The following is a 20,992-nucleotide window of genomic DNA, read 5'->3' on the forward strand; positions in this document are numbered from 1 at the left end:
AACAAGCAGTAACGGCAATGAATAAGTGCAATTACTGCCTTTTTGCTAAAAAAATTGTATTATTTTAGAAGATGTCTATTTTTGCACTAAGGATTTAACGGTATTTCAGTGATAATACCGATTTTAAGGTTACCTTAAAAAATTATCTAACGGATGGCATTCATAACTCAATTTTACAAATTTTGCGAGTTACTGCCTTCTTCCTTGGAAGGGCAGTATAGACGTACAATAGTGTACCTATGTTACAACCTTCAAATACATCTATATTGAATGAGCGCAGTGCATAAACCGAGAGTAATTATCAGATCGAAGTACAATCGTATTCTTGAAACGTGTTTAAGTTTATCCCATTTCTTCCACACTCGAGATCGGTTGCCTGTTACTCCACACCCGTCAGGTATTTCAGTTCCCATTAATTCTGTGTTCCCTGGTGCCAACATTTGCCTGACTTGGGCCAGTGTGACGAAGCTTTTAAGATTATATTGATTGTAAACAAAATGGCGTTTTGGTTTTATTTAGAATGTACCACTACCACTTAGCTACAGTAGCCAGCAGGAATGATGCAATTTATTATAAGAGTAAGTATTTCATAATAATAATATGGAGTATTATAAACTGCATGGGAGTATTAATTATTGATAACACGATTATTATCGATAGAAAAGTATTGACGGTAAATAATTAAACCATCTCTACTGTTTCCTTGGTTTCAGTTTTATTCCAGACTCCGGTTGGAGCGGGAGTGGCTTGCATGTTAATAATTTTTGTTTGTGTTTACAACATCGCCCAGAATCTGACAGAACAGCATTTTGACACGTCAAAAGTTTTTCGGTAAATGTAATATTATTTGTAATTTTATTTTGCACCACATCGGTAATTAATATAGTAGCTACACATTTAAACGAATGCTCATATTAAAAATTGCGAATACATTTGTAATATTATAACATTTATAAATAACTTTACAATGCATCTTCTTATGTAGGTGTGGTGCAATGTGTGTGTACGGGTATAGTATTGAAACACAACTTTACTTATGCACACCTATAATATTTTGAGGTTTAAGTATTGTTCATGCTAAGCTCGTAGACGAGAAGCGGCAAAATTCCCACCTCCAATGTCGTGGATCGCTGGTTTAAACCCCTCGAGTCTCAGTGTTGTTTTTTTTTAATTTCGGTGTGGTGTGGCAGAAGGTTATAACTGCAGTTTTTTTTTTCACTTTTTATGTTTTCTTCCATAATATGTTTCAAATTGCACATTCTTTGAAGTGGAAAAATATTAGAGCTGCAACTTTATTGGTCACAAAGTAACGTTAAAAGATATCTGCAAATGAGTCGCTTGGAGTCAAAACGCACAAATTGCATTTTTGTCGTTTTTTCGTTAAATATGCCAAGTGATTATAAATGCATTAATCTATATACAGTAAGATACAGGAATCAAAAGTCACTTTAAACCATGTGCAAAATCGTTGAGAAAGTTCACTGTTGGTGTCATATCTCACACATTTCAAATAATAATGTGAGTTTTGTCACCAAAGCTTTTCTAACCAATCAGAGAGCTCTAATTCTCATAGTATGCTGTATGTCTGCAGCGTTAGGAGAATTATATATATATTTAAAAAAAATGTATATCGACTAACTCACTCATTAATATTCAAGGGGGTTCAATACTTTTCTTCTAATTACAAAAAATAGTGCTCTGGTGTTTTTTTGCGATTATCTCAAAACTTGAGTTTTGGAATATGTGAGTTATGACTCTAAGCGACTCATTTGACCAAATGTGAAAAAATGTTGATATGGCAAAAAGATATATCTGCTTAAAATGCAAGATAAATAAAACTTCAATCCTTTTAATATAAATAATTTGAGGTTCGTGTCGGGATGCTAATTCCGCTATTTTGATATAAAATACTTCAAAAATATCTTATAAACTAACTCTTGCCAGACTGATTTCAAAACTTTGTTTTTTCTCTCCTGTAAAATGATGTTAACAGCAGTTATAACCGTTTGCCATCACAGTACCGATTTATAATACCGCGAATGGTTAACGGCATTTCCTCGTATAAAGTCTAAAGCTTCCAAAATATCCCCTACTCTAGAGTGAAAAATATAATTTATCTTTTATGCAACGCCTCGTCCGGATACGCAGTGTGCGATGGCCACAGATCTCCAAATCAACTAATTTAAAAAAATACGGGTGCTTCCTTACTTAGACTGACGTTACATACTTATTCAACTGTCATCCAGAAATCTCTATTCCGAGCTCTCTTTCTCTCTAGTCGGTTGCAGTCAACCCCATGTCATGCTTCTTGATTTTGTTCACTGAATCTTCTCTAATCTTCTAAATTCTCAAATGCCTATCGGGGTTTCTCCATAAACCTCATGGAGAGCTTAAGATCCATCATATCTATAACAACGTGACCGGCCCCACCTGAGTCTTCGTGCCCTCAACACATTGATACGAAAATGAAAAAAATCCGTTGAATACCCTTAATTTTACCTGGAACACCATTTATTTTGGAAAATGCTACTAAAGATGTCACCATCATCATCATTTATGGCACAGTCCAGCCATCTCCATTTCGGCCGTCGGAAAATGTCAGACTACCTTTAATCCTAGCAATATGTGGAGGGGGCAAAGATCCTGGCCTGGGGACCCGCTTCAGGTTGTGGGGGCCATAATTGACCCATTGCAATACATATTGTTATGGCGGTTTTTTGCACAGGCACAACTTTCACAGGGGTGCCTCCAAACCTGTCAAAGTCACATACCTTAATGCGCCGGCTAGACGACAGCGACTTATCTGCGCGGTATACATAGTTTGTGCGTAAAATACGGATCATTTTTACAGCGCTTTTCGGTTTGCGCGAGTTACAGTTTTCCCGTCCATACACACGGGCTTCCCGATACAAACCTGTTTGCGCATGTAAGCTTGTGGTACAGCATGAGCGTCTAGCCGGCGCTTAACACAGACATACCTGAAACCAGCACTGTTTGAGAGTAAGTTTCGTCTAAACTCTAAATGCTCTAATTATCAGTAGACATTTATGGTGCGTCTATCAATTTAAGATTTTTGGTGTATTTGTCTTTTTAAGATAGTCGTAAATAAATAATAAGTTAGGTTAGGTTAGGTAATGTAGGTACGTAACGAACTTGCAGATAATTTGAAACCATAATAAAAGAGGACGGCATTCTAAGTCTGCTAAGGGTTGCATTGCTTAAAATATTATGAGAGGAGCAGCTCGGGGTCCCTGGGGCGGGTCTGGGTGGACTCCGTAATGAAGTCAAAACGTCGAAAAAGGAAGAAGAGGATAGCAAACAATACCTACACACAACAATTACCTAATTATCAAAAATACATCAACAGCCGTAAATGCCAAACGTAAAGTTATCGCTTAGTTCGGTGTCGTACAATATTATACATACACTACGAAGCCATAAGTACGTACATACAATTTCATCGGTTTCCGTAATATGGTATTCCGGTTGATAAAACTATTTTTAATTATCTGCATGTCGTCGTCCTTACAGAGCAGATATTTCCAAACTTATTTGGCTTTCAGAAAAAGAATAATAAACGAATCCTGCGCATCTATTCTATACACAAGGCTGCTAACGGCGGCTATCGGGGGTAGTTTATCATATTTATGTAGGTATTGCGGTATTATAGTTGTTACAATAAGTTAGCCGTCTAGGCTTTCAAAACTGTGTATCTCTTTCTAAAAGTTAACACAGACAGGAGAGGGGCTGTTAAAACATTGCACTTTTTGACAGTTCAGACGGTTAACTTATTGTAACATTTAACTGTCTCAATATATAAAATATGATAAACTAGCCTCGATATCCGCCGATAGCAGCCTTGTGTATATAGCGATTGTATTGAGTGTAGAGTGTAAAGAGCGAGCGTAGAGAGTGTATAGAGAGTCTACTGTAAAGCATTACAATGACTTTACCCTTAGCTGTAGTTAGAGGAACCCGCCAAAGATCCTAGCCTGGGGGGCTGCTTTAGGATGTGGGGGCCATGCACAAGACTGCTTTCGGCAGCTACGGCAGCTACGGCAGCTACGGCAGCTATGTAGGATAGGTTTGTGTCGAAGTATTAACACTTATTGTAATAATTACAATAAATTAGTCGTCTAAACAGTCAAAACTGTATCTCGCTCTGAAATTTAGCATAGCCAAGAGAGGTGCTGTTAAAATATAGCACTTATTGTAACAATTACAACTAACTTATTGTAATTGTTACAATAAGCGCTAATACTTCGATACTTTCCTATCCTAGATAGGTAGCTGTTGTAGCGGCCGAAAGCAGTCTTGTGTATAGAATAGATGCGCTCGTGTCTATTTTGTAATTAATTATTGAGTACCTAATTGACGTTATTCGGGTGCAAGGAAGAGTTCCCCGATATATTATAATATATTTTAAGGGTTTCCCTAAAAACTTGTGAATCGTAGGTTTGATAAAAAACTGTTAACATTAAAAATTAACTGCTTAAATGGCATGCCGATGTAAATAGACATCATTAAATGGTTATGATACGGTATTATATACCTATATTATATCTACCAGATATCAATCAGAATTGAATAAAAAAAAAAACAGCATAAAATTACATATTTAATTTAGTTTACGCGTAAACTTAATTATTTATTGCAAACGATTCAAATTTTCCTATGCCCACACAGGTTATTTTTATGCGTACATTGAACTATTTTTAAATGCCGCGCGTCAGACTTTCAATCATATTTACTTAGTGACTTTAAGTACCAACTGAATATAGTCGTATTGTAATAAAATACCTAATTTAATTATACGTAGTTAGATAGTCAATTAGTTAGTAGCTAGTAGGTTTATACAAATGTTAAACTTAGTCCAGTCCGGTGGCGAGTTTAGGGTCCACTGGCAGATATTGATTTTTACCTATCTTTTGTAGTCATTTTATGACATCATTGTCGTACAAACAATTAAATTCTTGCCGAAACGTTATAAGATAAGTATTATTTATTATGCTATGAAATTGACCCATACTATTGAGACTTTAATTTGGGTACATATTATATGTGAAGTATTAGTCATATAATAATCATAGATTTTAAAGCCTTTAATACAGGGGGGGCAAACTTTTTGGATGGAGGGCCAAATTCAAGAATTCAGAATGAGCGGCGGGCCGCAAGTAAAATACAATTTTTAGATATACCTACACTATTTATTATCACGAAGAATAAACATTTTTTTTTAAATTCAGGTGTTAATTTTGTAGTTGATATTCTCAAAACTGCTTGTAAATGGGCATCGGAGATATTTGATCGTAAAGAATTTTTATGGAGGTTCATGATCAAAAATGTAGGTTGATCCAAAAATAACGAACATTTTTCTTGCATAGGTAATTTCTTGCATAGGCATTGTAAAGTTTGGAGATTTCTTCACGACGATGCAATTTTCTTAAATCAGTGTCACACTGCAGATCAATAATCTCAAGTTGTAGCTCTGTCGGTACACTATCAATATCTATTGAAAATGGATCGCGTACTATTGCTGAAATTGTCTCAATTTTTCGGAAGTCACCAAATCTTTGTGAAAAATCGTCATTCAGAGCTTTAATAATTTTACCATATTCTTCAAATCTATATTCTGATATATTCAGCAACTTCAAAGTTGGAAAGTGGTCCACGTCGTTATTCGATATTTGTCGAAGGAATAACTTGAGTTTTAATTGAAATCCATTAAAACTTTTTACCGTATCATGGGCATATATTTTTTTTCCTTAAAACGCGGAGTTAAAAGTATTTAAATGTGTCACGATCTTCAACGTAGAAAATAGTTGTTACATAGTGTGAGAAGAGGCGCAAGGAAGACGTACTGAGATAATACATTTACGAAACAACAAATTCTTCAAATTTTAATTTATTGTCAATATTTTTTAAAAAAATATAAAAAAGTTATTCGTAATCAGAAGTACAATGATGGCGGGACTACCTATTCTTTTTACTGAATTGTAAAGAGAATACATTTCTATATCGAATGGCTTCGTTATTGAAATGGAAATAATACTAATAATTATCAATCAATTAATTATGTACAACACTATTTATTCATCGTCGTGTTGGGTTACCCTCACAATTAAGGGGGGACATGCTCAGCGTACGTCAAAATGGAGCTTTTATGCTATTTTTAAAGCATGATCCTGGACATCCCTTAAACGTTGTAGATAATCTATTTACACAATTTAGAAGCCTTATTATCTTTTATATTTATTTAAAACATTTGATGACTGCATAAAGTATTTTTATTACATAAAATAGTATTCTTTTAAACCTTTCGCTCTAATGTTTTAGAATATAGTCATATTTCAGTACGTCCACGTGAAGTGGTGTTAAGATTTTTTATATTTATTATTTTTTAAAAGCATTTATACAACCATTAGTAAAATTATAAAAAAAATATTCGTAATCAGAAGTACAATGATGGCGGGCCACAAAAAAAATACCCGGCGGGCCGCAGTTTGCCCACCCCTGCTTTAATAAGAATATAAGGTTTACAGGGGCCAGGCGGGAACCGCGCTTATTTTCATGACCGATTTTGGCAAAATTCATGAATTCAACTTAACAAATAATCCAGTATATTGGCTATTTTCAAAATTTGTTTGCCGCTGGCTACCGGTAAACGGCGTAAACCGACAAGAACGGAATACGAGGCCAATAATATTATGATAAATCTGGTAAAAATAAACAAGGAATATTTTTTTCAGCAAAAAATCATTTCATTTTTCAAGATAGTCTCTTTTAGCTCGATATACTTAGTCCAGCTTTTTTTTTTTTTTTTTTAATTTTGTGACTCTTCTAAATAATACGATTTCTCCAACCCTTCAACATAGACGTTTGTTTCGAGTGCCAAATCTGTTTCCACCTAGCCATTTCTTTAAATATCGATATGGGAAATAATCGCAGGGGGCTAAATCTGAAGAATGTGGTGGACGAGGAAGCAATTCATACTACAATATTCATGCAATTTTGCCATGCAAACGACACACTTGTGCATCCGTCTTGGTGGAAGAGAACTTTTTTCGTCGCAAAATGCGTTCGTTTTCCCTTCAAATTGTCGTTGAAACGGTCCAATAAATTGCAGTAATATTCCCCAGTAATCGTATATCACCTTTTCCTTAAAACATACCTTCAGTCTGTGTCATGTGTATTGCACTGTTCCGGTTCGTAAAATCCCCAAAATAATCGCTCCGTCTCGTGGACATATTGATTTGACCGTCTGAGCTGATATGCATATATTATAAAAATCTAAGATACTTAGTTTTAAAAAATACACATATAATTAGATAACTATGCTATTATTTCTGTAAAATTATCGAGCGCTCCGGTTCGTAAAATATTCAATTTCGAGTGCTGCGTGCATCCTTAAAAACTGTCGCCATCACCTTTCCAGCAGATTTAACCACCTTTGCATTCATCGGTGCCAATTTATCAGGAGAAACCCACTGTATCCATGGTTACTTGGTCTTTGGTGTACCTATGTATAGAGATGGATACATGGTTTGTCCAAAGTTATAAAACGAATAATCGATGCAGAATTGGATTGCACTTAAACATCTCCAAACATGCATTTGAATTTGTTAGACATGTACGTTTATTAGGTGACCGGACAAAACTGAACAAGACAAAACAGAACAGCCAGGGGAAAAATATAACATTAATTTTTCTGGAATCTATTTAGGTTAGGTTATGTTAGATTAAGTTAGGTTAGCTTAGGTTAGGTTAGCTCATTATTTCGTTGTACCTAGTCACCCAATCATTTTGAACATATTATATTAGATGAGATATTATCCTAAGCTTGCCGGCAAGTCCCGTTTATTTGAGGCTCTCTAGCGATTAGGAATGAAGAAATTAGGTAAGTATATAATTTGATTTATTATGGCGCATTGAAAATCTGTGCTATTAAAAATCTATCAACATAATAGAGATAGGACAATTTCAATATTAAATTTATATTTTTCCTGAAAGGTCATAGTTATATTTATCGTTGTTCTGTTTTGTCACTGTTCTATTTTGTCATGTTCTGTTTTGTCGTGTTCTGTTTTGTCACTGTTCTGTTTTGTCATGGAACCGTTCTGAACCCATTCAGTTGAAATGCTTATAGCCTCACCAATCTTGTGTATTTTCAGTCGCCGGTCGCCCATTACAATATTAATGGATTTTCTCATTAATTTTTGTGGTGTGGTAACAACGTTCCGCATTATAAAAGAGCGTTGAAACGGTCCAAGTACACTTGGACCGAGTGCCATCCAAGTTCACTCGTATGAGACATCTTCATACTAATTATTCATATCTAAGCTACTTGGACCGCGTCCTACTCATCCAAGTTAGCTTGGATAGGAATAGTTACCTAGTATGAAGCTGTCACTTGGATGGCACTCGGTCTAAGTGTACTTGGATCGTACTTGGACCGTGTCAACGCGGCTTTCGTGTTTGAATGCCTACAACGAAAATCGGTAAACCACTTTTAATCGATTTCGAAGAGTCGCCGTAATATTTTGAAAGCTTTGTGTTGGTTTGCGTAAAACATAGTGTTTTATCAACACCTGAAATTCACTTTTTTCCATTTTTACAATAATACGAGAGGTTCACTGCTTTCAATGTAAAAAAATAAACTAAATAATAAATCTGACTGAAAAATTGAATGTAGCCTAGTGACAGATTGTATAATATGACATTATGTTATGTAAGATTTTTGATTGTGACTTAATTTCTTAAAACTTTAACTGACGTATCATACTGCCCTCATAATGTAGGTAATATTTTTGTATAATTCGCACTTTCTAACGAAAACGACAGCATCTTATGCTTTATGGAAAACCGCCTCTGCTCTCAAAGGTTGTAATATTCGTACCTATACATTACTTACTTAATTTGTCGCCCTTTATAATGTGCCGCTCCTAATCAACACATGCCCTGTCTACAGGGTGTCACTGGGAAGCAGTGACGCGTGGTCTTCTGGATTATTGTTTTGGGAAAAGAGACTAACAAAAAAACGGGGGGGGGGGGAGGTTTGGAAAATGAAAATAAAAAAAATCTAATTTATTTTTTATTACAAAATTTTTGTTCTATATGTCATCCATGCTACTGAAAATGTCACCTCTAATTAGTTAATATAAAAGATCGCCCACGGCAGACGTGCCTATAAATAGAAATTCACACGTGCGTCTGCACCTCAATGTTCATGTCAATGATCAATATACATTTAATTAAATGTGTTAAAATAAATTCAATTTTTATTTTCGATAATTAACATGTAAATTGTGGGAAATAAAAGCTAAGACCGGGTTTTAAATGTAATAAAATTAAACAGTACTCCAGGAACTACATGCGAGTAGCGAAATAACATAAATTACGGCATTGAAAAGTAGTAAGACACTATGTCCTGTGTGCATTATGAGCAGTGGTGGCTCGTGAGTAGAGTTGGGTTTCGGGAATTTCCCGACGGGAATTCTCGAGAAATTTTCTAGATTTTCCATCCCCAATCTCGAGAATTGATATTTTTAACATTTCGGGAAATCCCGGATCTCGAGAATCTTTTCTCGGGGTTCGGGATTTCTTTCTTATCAAATATTAATTGAAAAAACGATTATCTATATGAAAAAAGTGGACAGAAAACACAAAACGTTCAAGGACCGATCGGGGCATTTAAGACAATTAAGCCAACGTCGACTCAAAATGAGCGCAATTTGTGCAACATCAGGGAATTTTGTGTCTCAAAAGCGTACGCGATTGTCAGACGCAGCGATTGACAGTCTGTGTTTTTTGAAATTATATTTTAATAAGTAATGTTTTGAATTATTTTTTGTTTTCCTACTTATATTTTGTTTGTCTTCTTACATAAATAAAAAAAAACATATTTTTTTTGGAATTTGTCTGTTTTTACACTGATTTTAGGATTTTTACAGGTTTTTATTTTTAATTTCTCGAGAATTCTTTTCTGGAAATTCCGAATCTCGAGAATTCGAAATTTCATCATTTCGGGAAATCCCGAATCTCGAGATTGAGATTTTCCCGGGAAATACCCAATTCTACTCTTGAGTCAAAAGTAGAGGCTCACATTATTTTCTGAATGCTTGAGTGGATTATTTTTATTTTGTAAAATATTTTTTTAATTAAAATAATATTTTTGTGGTTTTTATTGTTTGTCTTTTTAAATAATATATCTTTAGCTGTCAGTGCTGCCAACCTATAAACAACTACCGTTAATTGCAATAGAATACCCTTACTATAATTTTGATAATGCGAAAAATCTAAAAACTATAATAAAATAAATCTTCCAAAATACCTATATATATATATTATATAGTATACCGAAATACCTATTACACACAAAATGTAAAAAAAATAAATTGAATTGAATTGAGTATGTAACAAAAAAACTCAATTAAATATTTTCGAAAAATTATCGAACGCTTTGTTTAACACATTGATCGCCAACTAGTTTTACATAAAATAGTTAAAAAATGATTATTTGTCTCTAAGGTATTATTTGATAGGTAATAAAGAATATAATGTTTTTTTTTTCATTTTGATGATTTTTTTACGTAAATATTGGTTTTTATGATGTGCCGGCCACATGTGTCCGTCGCGACGCCAACAAGTTAATTTATTCTATTGCGCCGGGCCGGCCACTTCGCCTGACACCTGTCCATATGTGTTGACGAGAGCATGGTGCCATTTCGCGGTCGAATTATATTTAGATTTAGATAGTATAATAAACAGAAAAGGCACAAATACGGAATAAAAGTTTTCAAATTGGGTAGTATAATACCTGGATACACATAAACTGGAAATATACGTATACATACCTTATAATCATTTTTTTTATTCTATTTTTTTATTATTTACATATTTTTTATAACTTACATTTTTATAATCTATTTAATTTTTATTTTTATATCAACAAAAACACATTTAAAATTTAAAAGGAAAACTTTTTTTTTCATTATGTACATTCTTTACATAAGTGAGCCTATATTTTGTGACTGGGAAGACATATTTTCAGGCCAAGTGGCAGTAATATACAGAAGGGCCATGCCGGTCACCGCGTATCGAAAAATGCACTGCGCGCGTGCCCACCGGTGCTGTAGAACAACTCTACGCAGGTCTTCTTTGCCGGTCACCGGTGACCCCCATGGCCCCCTGAACGTAATCCAATGCCGGTCACCGGTGACCCCCATGGCGATCAACGTGTTAATAAACTTTTCTTTCGATCGCTGAGGTACATCTTATTATAACAAGATTGTAATATTTGGATGTTGTATTTTTGGTTGGTGGTCACATACTCATGTGATTCAGTGATTCGATAGAGAACCCGCCACTGATTATGAGTATTGAATTTTATTCATGATAATAATATTATATTTTATTGATTGATCTCTTTTCAGATACCTCTTATAAACAGTGACATAATGCAAACAGTGATGTGGCATAAACAAAAAATCGGTCTGATTATACTTGTGAGTATGGGTGTTTACTTTTTCTTCTTGAAAAAGGAATACACGTACAAGATAGACGCAACATTGCCTAATGTTAAGGCAGAAGCGTTATGGGAATTCCTGGCAGATTTTAGCAACATACATAAACATCTCATTCCTCACATGTAAGTATAGACAATGAATAAATTTATTATAAACAACAGATCTTTCCACACGTATTAATTACTTACAGCCTCTTGACCTCTTGCTTCTTACCCGAGATATAATTTATTTACAGTTAAAATAATGATTTTATTGAAAGATTGATTAGTGTTAGATTTCGAGTCTTGACGCCCCCTGCGCATCTATTCTATACACAAGACTGCTTTTGGCCATTACGACAGCTATCTAGGGTAGGTTTGTATCGAAGTATTAGCACTTATTTGAATAATTATAATAAGTTAGCTGTAATGGTTACAATAAGTGTTATGTTTTAAGAGCACCTCTCTTGGATATGCTAAATTTTAAAGCGAGATAGACAGTTTTGACTGTTTAGACAGCTAACTTATTGTAATAATTGTTACAATAGTGCTAATACTTCGATACAAACCTACCCTAGACAGATGCTGTAGCGGCCGAAAGCAGTTTTTGTATAGAATATATGCGCTGTTTAATAGAAATGGAGTAATAGAATAGAAATGTTGAGTATTTACTATCTGTCATTAAACATGTACGAATTTAATTTCAGGAAAAGTTTTACAATATTGTCTGAAAGCGGAAACTACGACCATTGGAAATACTCGGTAAGCTACGATGAGCCTTTACCGCTATGGCCACACTTTGACAGTTCTGCCGTCGGTCATTATTCAGTGAAAGCACAAGATGGAGGATACTTAATTTCATCAGTACACAACACTTGCTTTTTTAAAGGATGGGCATGCTGTGAGTATTCTGCAATTCTTCATTTAATAAAACTAGTAACAACAAAATATCTGTCAATTGTTTAGTTTTGGGCAACTTTTTACGTGCCATTGACGTGTATACATGCAAAATATCAGCTCCCATGATACGTGCAACCATCGGAAAGAAATTTAGCAATATTTGTATATATATATATCAGGCATATCCTACTTCAAGTATGCTGTAATTTACCTGTATGTATTTAAACTGGCTACATCTTTCTATTGGTATTCTTCAACATGGACAAACATATTATAATTTGGCTGAGGACAATAGTTAAATGTTTTCATCTATTTTTGGGCCCTCATTGTCCAAATATTCTACTGCTTTGTGTAGGACGTAGGTAAAGGGTAACTACACCTCATTTTAAATCGCGGAATTCACATTTTTTCTTTCTCTCACTCCTGCGGCAAACTATGTTTGTTGACAGCACTCGAAATGGACCAGAACTCACTGGAGCACAGCTCCGTTTTGTGGAATCCTCGAGACTACCACTTCCGTTTCTTAAAAATGTCGTTCCGGTTTTGGAATTATTATGAAAATCATTACCCACATTAATTTACATTTGACATGTCATACACACCTATTTCTTATAATCCATAATAAGATTTTGTGTTGTTTTGTTATAACATAAATTCTGATTAATGAGACTTTTGTATGATTCCATGGGATTTGGTTTAGTATTCCAAGATTCGCCTTCAATGGTCAATGATATTAATAATTTTATTAATTAAACAATCGTTAATAATACAATATACAAATAAGTAGTGTCCCGCTGGTAGAGACAAACCATACAATGCTTATTATATAAAACTACAATTTTTGACAGCATATTTTGTCAAAATGAGTTTTTTTTTCGCTTGAACGAATAATTTACATGGTTTGAGAATGTAAACAATCTTTATAATCCATATTGAACATACATAATTTGAAAATTCCTTTGATTCAAGTATATAAAGTAAAAACAAAACAATGGTTCGGTTCGTGGATTGTATGCGTACGAATACGCGCTCATCGGCTGCCAGGCATTTAGTATGGCTCCCCATCCGCACACACATCATCGACCAACCGAATCATTGTCTTGTTTTTACTGTACATATCCCATCATGCGTCATATTTTTTTCGAAGATTACATTACCATTTTATATTTTCTGAAATTATCGTGCGTCCCAATTCATAAACTCTTATCTTTTTCAAACGCTGGGTGTTGCGTATTGAATCAAGTGATACAATGTGTTCACGCGAGTTTCCTCATGGTTAATTTGAAAATGACTTTCAATTAAACTAAAAAATTAAGACAATAAAAATAGGTGTGGTGATCATATTATTGTTGAATGAATGTAAAAGTTTTTAACATTTTCACGATTCAATGCCATGTGATCGACCAAAATCCATCCCGCAATTGATCTCGACTTGTTGTACATGCTTGGTATATTTTATATGGTAAAAAAGCTTCGCCATATAAGCGGACTCTACCGAGTTTAACAAATGCTTCTACATTCTTCTTGGAACAGATTGTAGACCTCCAGATTATGCTGAATACACCATTCTTTTCCTTCCAGTATGGGACCATGTATTTTACGTAGCACCTCTCGAATATATTGAGCGCACGCTCATCAGCCTTGGTGAGAGTCCAACATTTTGAGCCGTAGGTCTGTATTGATTGGATCAGCGAATTTTCAACATCTGAATTTTTGTACGATGGGAGAGGATGCGAGACTTCAGCTGATTTTGTAAACCAAAGTAGCACCCGTTCGCTGCTATGATTATCCGTTTTATTTCCTCACTTATGACATTCTTGTTGGTTACCAGGGAACTGAGGTAAACAAAACTATCGATTCACTCGAAGAGGTGGTTGACTAAAAATTATTGTGTCTACCGTCCGACAACAAGAAATCGGCATTAACAAGTCTGCCTGTCATGGCGGCAATGCGTGCTAGAGGCATGTTTAAATAATGTATTGGCTCTCCTTTTAGATGCGATTCAGCTTCTTCTTCTCAATAAACCAAAAGTTTACTAATAATAATTCTAACATCACTCCTGATCGTTTTAGACATATTTTTATTATAAAAAGCTTCAAATTACATAAATTGATAGATCCGCCAGCGAACAAAAAAATGATAAATGTGTGGGTGTTCCTCATTTGAAAACGGAAGTGCGATTAGCTGCACTGGAGGGGATTGTTAGTCCACAGTTTTAACACGTGGACAAGAAAAGTTCTTGTTCGACAATATTATACAGCTAAATTTACAGAATGAATATTTACATAAAAAATTATTTGTCTTGTACATAATAATGAAAAATTATAAGGCCACCAAAGATGGCGATTGTAAACAAAATTTTATATTTGAGGCGTCTAATTCCAAAAGTCCACATTTGGTCAAAATCGAGAAAAAAATATGCACGTATTTATTGTATAATTTTACACAATATGTTTTGATCTATAAATTCCAAAACGCGACATAACCCTACGAAAAAAATTATTTATTACAAAAAGTCCGTTTTTCATATTATTTAAGGCTTGGTTGATTTTGAGCGTGTTTAAGTCAACTAATAAGGGAACGTTCAATATTGAAAAGGGCGTCTCCCATGCTGTAGCATCTGGTAAACTCATGACAGTGCCACGGAAATATGTGCCTTATGCGGAATAAATTAAAAAGTGAGGTACAAGTAGCGCTACGTCCAATTTTATTTTGCCTATATTTATTACATTTAAGAGTTTATCGGCTAAAACAAATTGCCATTTGGTTCTAATTTCAACATAGAATACAATGGAAAAAATAATCTCACGCTAAAACAAATAATTGAAGCTTGAAACATAAAAATGTTGTTTCCCGAAAATATTTAATCGTGGACTTGTCGCTTTTGTAATTAGACGCCTCATTTATCATTTTTCAATGCGTCAACATACATACTATTAATTTTGCTATGGCTACCAATTCAAGAACACTAAAAAGGTTGAATAATTATAATCGAGTGTAATAATAGAAAAACCGTTGATGACTCCTTTTAGGTATTACTCGCTGTCTTTTGTTTGTTTTAAATTTAATTCAGCATCGAATGTTAAGTATCTTTTTTATATTTTTTCCAGCAAAGTCAGTGAATGATTTTCATATGAGCGACACAAAGAAGGGTACTTACTATCAGGAGAAGATAGTTTACGAGTGCCCCCCCATCCTGAGTCCCTGGTGCCACAACCTCGCAGAATACACCCGTCAAGACTTTATGAAAAACTTGCTAAAATACTATAAAATAAAATGAATATTCCAAAAATATTTTGTACTTATTTTTTTATGCAATAGATAATAATATATTTCCTTTTTAAACACAGATATTGCAATAATTATTTTACCCACCTCACCTCTCCACCAGAGCATAAAGACTCTATAATTAATATCGTCTGAGATTGATAAACGACAGTTTATTTAACAGGGCGATGGAACTTTTCATACAGCTCGCAATATATATAATTGCATTTCCTGGAGAAATAATGTTAAAATCTGGTAATATCAATTGGCTACTTCTTAGGAAGGAACTGTGGAGCAACAAATTAACAGATCTGACCAGCCGCTTGGAAGAACTCGAAAGAGAGAAATTCAATTTGATTTCTCAGCACAAGTTATAAAATAACTGTCTAAAATATAAAAATAAAAAGCGATGCATGGACACCATTCTAATTTTTTTTTTTAAAAAAAAATCTTGAACTTTTCTTCCCTAAAAATCCATATAAATATACATGTATATTACATATAATGCGGCTCTCTGGTACATTTGTTATCCTGTTTCCTTGTCTTCTCCCTCCATCCTGTTTTCCAGTTAACAGACTTGTACCAATTATTAGTAGGTAGTTGAAATAAAATACAATAAAATATTTGATTCCATTTTATTTATGAATACATAGTATAAATCTTAAAAAATAACACTTCCCATGTAAGTTAAAATGACAATAGAAAATGTCGATTTGAAATGCCTAAATTTCATGACGTGCAAAAAAATATCATAAAATTTTTCATGAGAAACATGCAGTAAGTTACTAATTGTTGTAAATGCAATGTAATACGAATTATGAAAGTCTAAATCAGCGTGAATTATATGCTATCTACTACGAAGCACTATAAAGTTAGCAGCAATAAAAATCGTCAGTCCAGTTTGCATGAAGCAATTCAAAATATGAGACAATATTCGAATCATTATGAAATTTCAACGATTGGAGGCCGATTCCAGAAGACGTCTTTGTGGAAGTGCCTAAAGGAACAAAATATGAGGATACACTGCAAAATCTGCATCTAGGCAACATTCACCGCATTAAAAACATTGATCAAGGACAGACCGTGCCATGTAATTTCTGATCGTAGTGAGTCTTTGCTTATGCTTCCAATGCAATGCAATAGATATAATAACACGTTGATTGAGGCGCTGAGGATTAAACAAGTACTAGTGACATATTGTCAGTCTATCTTGTCAAACTCAGAAAAATAGAATCAATATGTCAGCCATTTTTAAGTCTATTCTGAATACTTACTCAAGTGCAGTTATAAACGGTTTTACACAAATTTTACAACTAATAAATAATGTTGAAGTGTAGTATTACCGGCTACTTATCCACTCATCGTAATGGATTGTCTCTCTATATGCCTTGGAAATTAGCAAATAAATGTTATGGCAGTGAGTGCGATAAGTTTAAGTTTCCTCCTCTCGCGTTTCAGTATTCATTTCCCTCACCATGAAAGCATTTGACGTTACTATCAGTCATTTAAACGTGTTAATAATGGCAAAAGTTTTGAAAAGTGACAGCAGGAAGATTATAAGTCATCTTATCTCATACTGTGAAGAAAAACGACAAAATAAGCTTATTCGGCCCTTCAACATTATCAAAAGAGTTGCCGCGATGACAGGTACAAAACACACTTGAAATTTTAATGTCAATTTATCCTAAGTTATTGGGAAAAAATGTATATTATTGTATTTGAAATTTGCGAAAATATATAATATCTATTTAAGGAAGTGGGAAATAATATCTTCCAATCCTGGCAATACTCTCATAATACTTCGAAATCGAAAACAATACGAGCGCCGTGGCGAAGCCTCACGTTAAACTTTTCAGTCTCTTGTGTGAATTTGTCTGCAAATGAACCTCTAGTACTAAGTCACATGTACCTAACTCAATCAGTGGACTAGAGGTTTATTAATAAGATAGAATGACGATACCTCGTCAGTTACATCAATTGTCATGCTCATGAAAATGTTCATCAACATATTATTACCGCACTGATTTGGAAGCATAAACAACAATTAGAACTACGATCAAAATTCAAAAGCATCGCTGTCAACCTTGGACGTTCATAAACACTTTAATATCTGTTTATGACTCTTAAATTTGGTTACATAGTATAAATAAACAAAGAGGCTTTTATATCATTTAGCATGGACATATCTAGCATATTTTTGAAACAAGAATAGCCCACTGATGAAGCTATCTCATCTCCAGAGTATGTAAAATATTTGGGCATAGACGGGTAAGGTGCCTAAATCTCAGGCCGACAGTTAGTTGTTAACGATTTTTCTATTTTACAATATTAAACTCTTCATAAAAAATATAGATCAGAAATAAATCACATGTAAATCTGAAAAAAAAACAAACTAAAAAACTTTTTTGGAAGGAAGCACTAAAAATAGATCTGCGAATTTGATATTGGATTTTTTTTTTTTTAACTTTTAGATACATTGAGTGCGGCTTGAATTATTTCCACTGCCACTTTTTATTTCAGTAAAGATAAAATTTAAATTAAATATATACATAGTAAATACGGTGAAACCCTCATTTTACGGTTTTTAAGAGCATACTTCAGTGAGACGGCAAATAATTTTCAACTATAGGTGTGACGAAATTTCGGGCTCGCTGCCAATCGGAGAGCAATAGTCGAGCTGTGAACACGTCAATTTGTTTTGTGATGGCATCGGGCGAATTAATTCTTAAATCGTGTAAAGATGACGTTACCCATTTACTTGAAAAAGAAAACATGTCAATGAATATATTATTATTATTATTATTAATAGAACAATAAACATAACATTAAATGGACGCATGTTGAATTTTTATGACAAATTATGTTTTGTTTTGCACGGGTCGTTTGCACAATCTTCGCGTCGTGTAGTCACGATCGTTTTAAACCGTGCCCCAGCTGAAGTCCTTAAGGGACTGACAAAAAACGTAAATAAGAGGTATAGTATAATATTTAAAAAAAAAAAATTACAATACACCAAATTATACAATCGCATTGTGTAACTTTGGTCTTGTGCACTGCAGACGTGACGTCTATAAATAGAATGCACACATGCGACTGGAATTCTTTTCAATGATATCATGCGTTGAAAATTAATCAGATTTTAAATTTGAATACCTACTTAATATAAATGTAAAGCCGAGAATAAAATGAAACAGAACTGCAAACAGAGTTCATGAAAATAGCGGGAAAACATTAATTCTGGACACATTAAATTGAGGTTCCACTGTAAAATTAATAATGCTTGCAATTCGCAATGTCAAGCTTTGGTTTGAAACATTTTATATTATTGTAGAGTAGAGGTAGGGGATTTTCCATCACTGCTATGATACGTATGTTATTAATTACATTTATAACCATTTTATTAAATAACAATTTTTAAACAATTATGTAACACAAACACCCAATGAACGAATACCGACTTATATGTTAAATAAATACATAAATATATTTTTCTAATTCAACAATTTGAAAGTCACAATAATATTAATATTACTTATTCGTAACTTTGACCAGTATTGTATTTATTTCAATAGTTATTTTTCAAATTCTCATATAGATAAATAACTTTGAAAATAACAAGTATCTATTGATATAATAGTCCTAGGCCCATATTGCATAGAATGACGACGTTACGTTAAATCGAAATAACGACGAAAGCCGTCAGTGGAATCAAAATGGAATGAAACAGATGCAAGACATATTAATCAACAAGGCAATGTTGCTTTCCACAAAAAGAATTCTTGCCTTTTTTAAAAAACAAAGGTGCCGGAACTCACTTCAAGAATCTCACTCGAAAAAAGGCAGATAAAATTCACAGTAAGTATATTATTTTGTTTCTGATTAAAATACGTAATTATTATAACAGCTATCAGATTAGTATCACTCTTAGTGTATGCTACTTGTTGTGTGCACACCTTTTGTTCATTTAACTCTAAACACTATTTACTCGAATAATGGCCGATTAGTGTTTAGTGACATCGTATGCATGGGCCCTGGGCAATAAATAATAAATGACTACAAGAAAATATAAGGATATTATGTCTATCAATAAAAAAACTTAAAATTATATATAAGGAATGGGGTAATAATGCACAAAATTATGCACATTTTAATTTTTAAGTGGTCTCATTATATAATTATTTTAAATAATGTCTTCACATGTAAATGTCTGTTACTATAGGTGTCCCAGTAAGAGAGCGCTCTAGTAAAATTTTGTATCATTTCTTTTATAAGGTTGGCGTTCTAACAATTTCATGTGTGCCATCAGTCAATCTTGCGATTAGTAAATATGGAACGCTAAGCAAAAGAACAACGCATTATTATTGTTAAAACTCTTTATAAAAATGGGGAAAGTTTTGCTGAAACTATTTATAAACTTAGTGGAATTTTCAGTCAATTTTGATTGTTTCTTTTGGAGGGCGTTCACTTGAAAACATAGCCGCAGTGAAAGAAAGTGGTAATTACTGAAATCCCAGGGACATCAATTTGTCATCATTCACTTCAGTTAGACCTTTCAAGAAGCAGATTACAGTGAAAGATCTGGATCTGCATGCATACAAGATTCAATTGATCCAAGAACTCACACCAGTAGACCATTTTAATCGAATTTGTTAATTGGTTCGTGGAACATCAGCCAGTAAATGACAATTTTGCTAAGGAAATCATCTTTAGTGATGAGGCACATTTTCAACGCAATGGCTATGTAAATAAGCAAAATTTATGAGTGTGGAGTGAGAACTCAAGAGTGATTCAAGAGAAGCCAAAATGCATCTACTACGCGCCATTGTTTGGTATTTTTGGACTGGCGGAGTGATTGGGCCGTACTTCTTTGAAAATACAGTTGCAGTGAATGGTTTGTGTTATATAATGATAGTGACTGATTTCTTTTGGCCTGAAATGATTGATTTGGATCTTCAAGAGATGTGGCGCAACCTATCTAGTGCGCGTGAAACCATTGAATTGTTGTTGATGTGTTTAATTCAAAAACTAAATCTGGCGCTCTTATTGGGACGCCTATATTATGGATTAGTTAATTATTATAATATAAGTAATATTATTTTTGAAATTGCTTTCATTAATAATTCATAACAATATTAACTATCAAGTTTATAAATTAAAACGTTGTTAATTCGAAATTTAATAAAATTTTGCCAATAATTCAAATTATTAAATTTGAAACTGTAGTAAATAATTTATGACTTTTATTGACTGATTTTTAAAATAATATATAGCATCAATAATTATAAGATGCGCCCTTATTTTTAAATACCAATATTAAAATTA

General features: G+C 33.7%; 1 protein-coding gene across 2 annotated transcripts; it reads left to right on the forward strand.

Moving 5' to 3' along the window:
* The first annotated feature begins 711 nt into the window (after positions 1-711).
* On the forward strand, positions 712-15,752 carry LOC147070189 (uncharacterized). Of its 2 annotated transcripts, none has more exons than XM_085950033.1 (4): positions 712-831; positions 11,433-11,647; positions 12,211-12,404; positions 15,514-15,752. In XM_085950033.1, the coding sequence occupies exons 2-4, from the start codon at positions 11,457-11,459 to the stop codon at positions 15,681-15,683; spliced, it is 555 nt and encodes a 184-aa protein (XP_085806159.1). In that variant the 5' UTR covers positions 712-831; positions 11,433-11,456; the 3' UTR covers positions 15,684-15,752. The 2 variants fall into 2 exon arrangements, with proteins under 2 accessions (XP_085806159.1, XP_085806158.1); XM_085950032.1 differs by having other exon boundaries at positions 733-837; positions 15,514-15,751.
* Positions 15,753-20,992: the final 5,240 nt, after the last annotated feature.

Source organism: Rhyacophila brunnea, unplaced genomic scaffold (genome assembly GCF_057557595.1).
Source record: "Rhyacophila brunnea isolate RB1 unplaced genomic scaffold, BYU_Rbru_1.0 scaffold_22, whole genome shotgun sequence".
Classification (NCBI taxonomy): domain Eukaryota; kingdom Metazoa; phylum Arthropoda; class Insecta; order Trichoptera; family Rhyacophilidae; genus Rhyacophila; species Rhyacophila brunnea.

What these genes read in the sequence shown, in the direction of transcription:
- LOC147070189 (XM_085950033.1), top strand. Translation starts at nt 11,457, where the DNA reads ATGCAAACAGTGATGTGGCATAAACAAAAAATCGGTCTGATTATACTT. An exon ending in AAACATCTCATTCCTCACAT is followed by an intron (nt 11,648 to 12,210) that starts GTAAGTATAGAC and finishes ATTTAATTTCAG; the next exon opens with GAAAAGTTTTACAATATTGT. An exon ending in TTTTAAAGGATGGGCATGCT is followed by an intron (nt 12,405 to 15,513) that starts GTGAGTATTCTG and finishes TATTTTTTCCAG; the next exon opens with CAAAGTCAGTGAATGATTTT.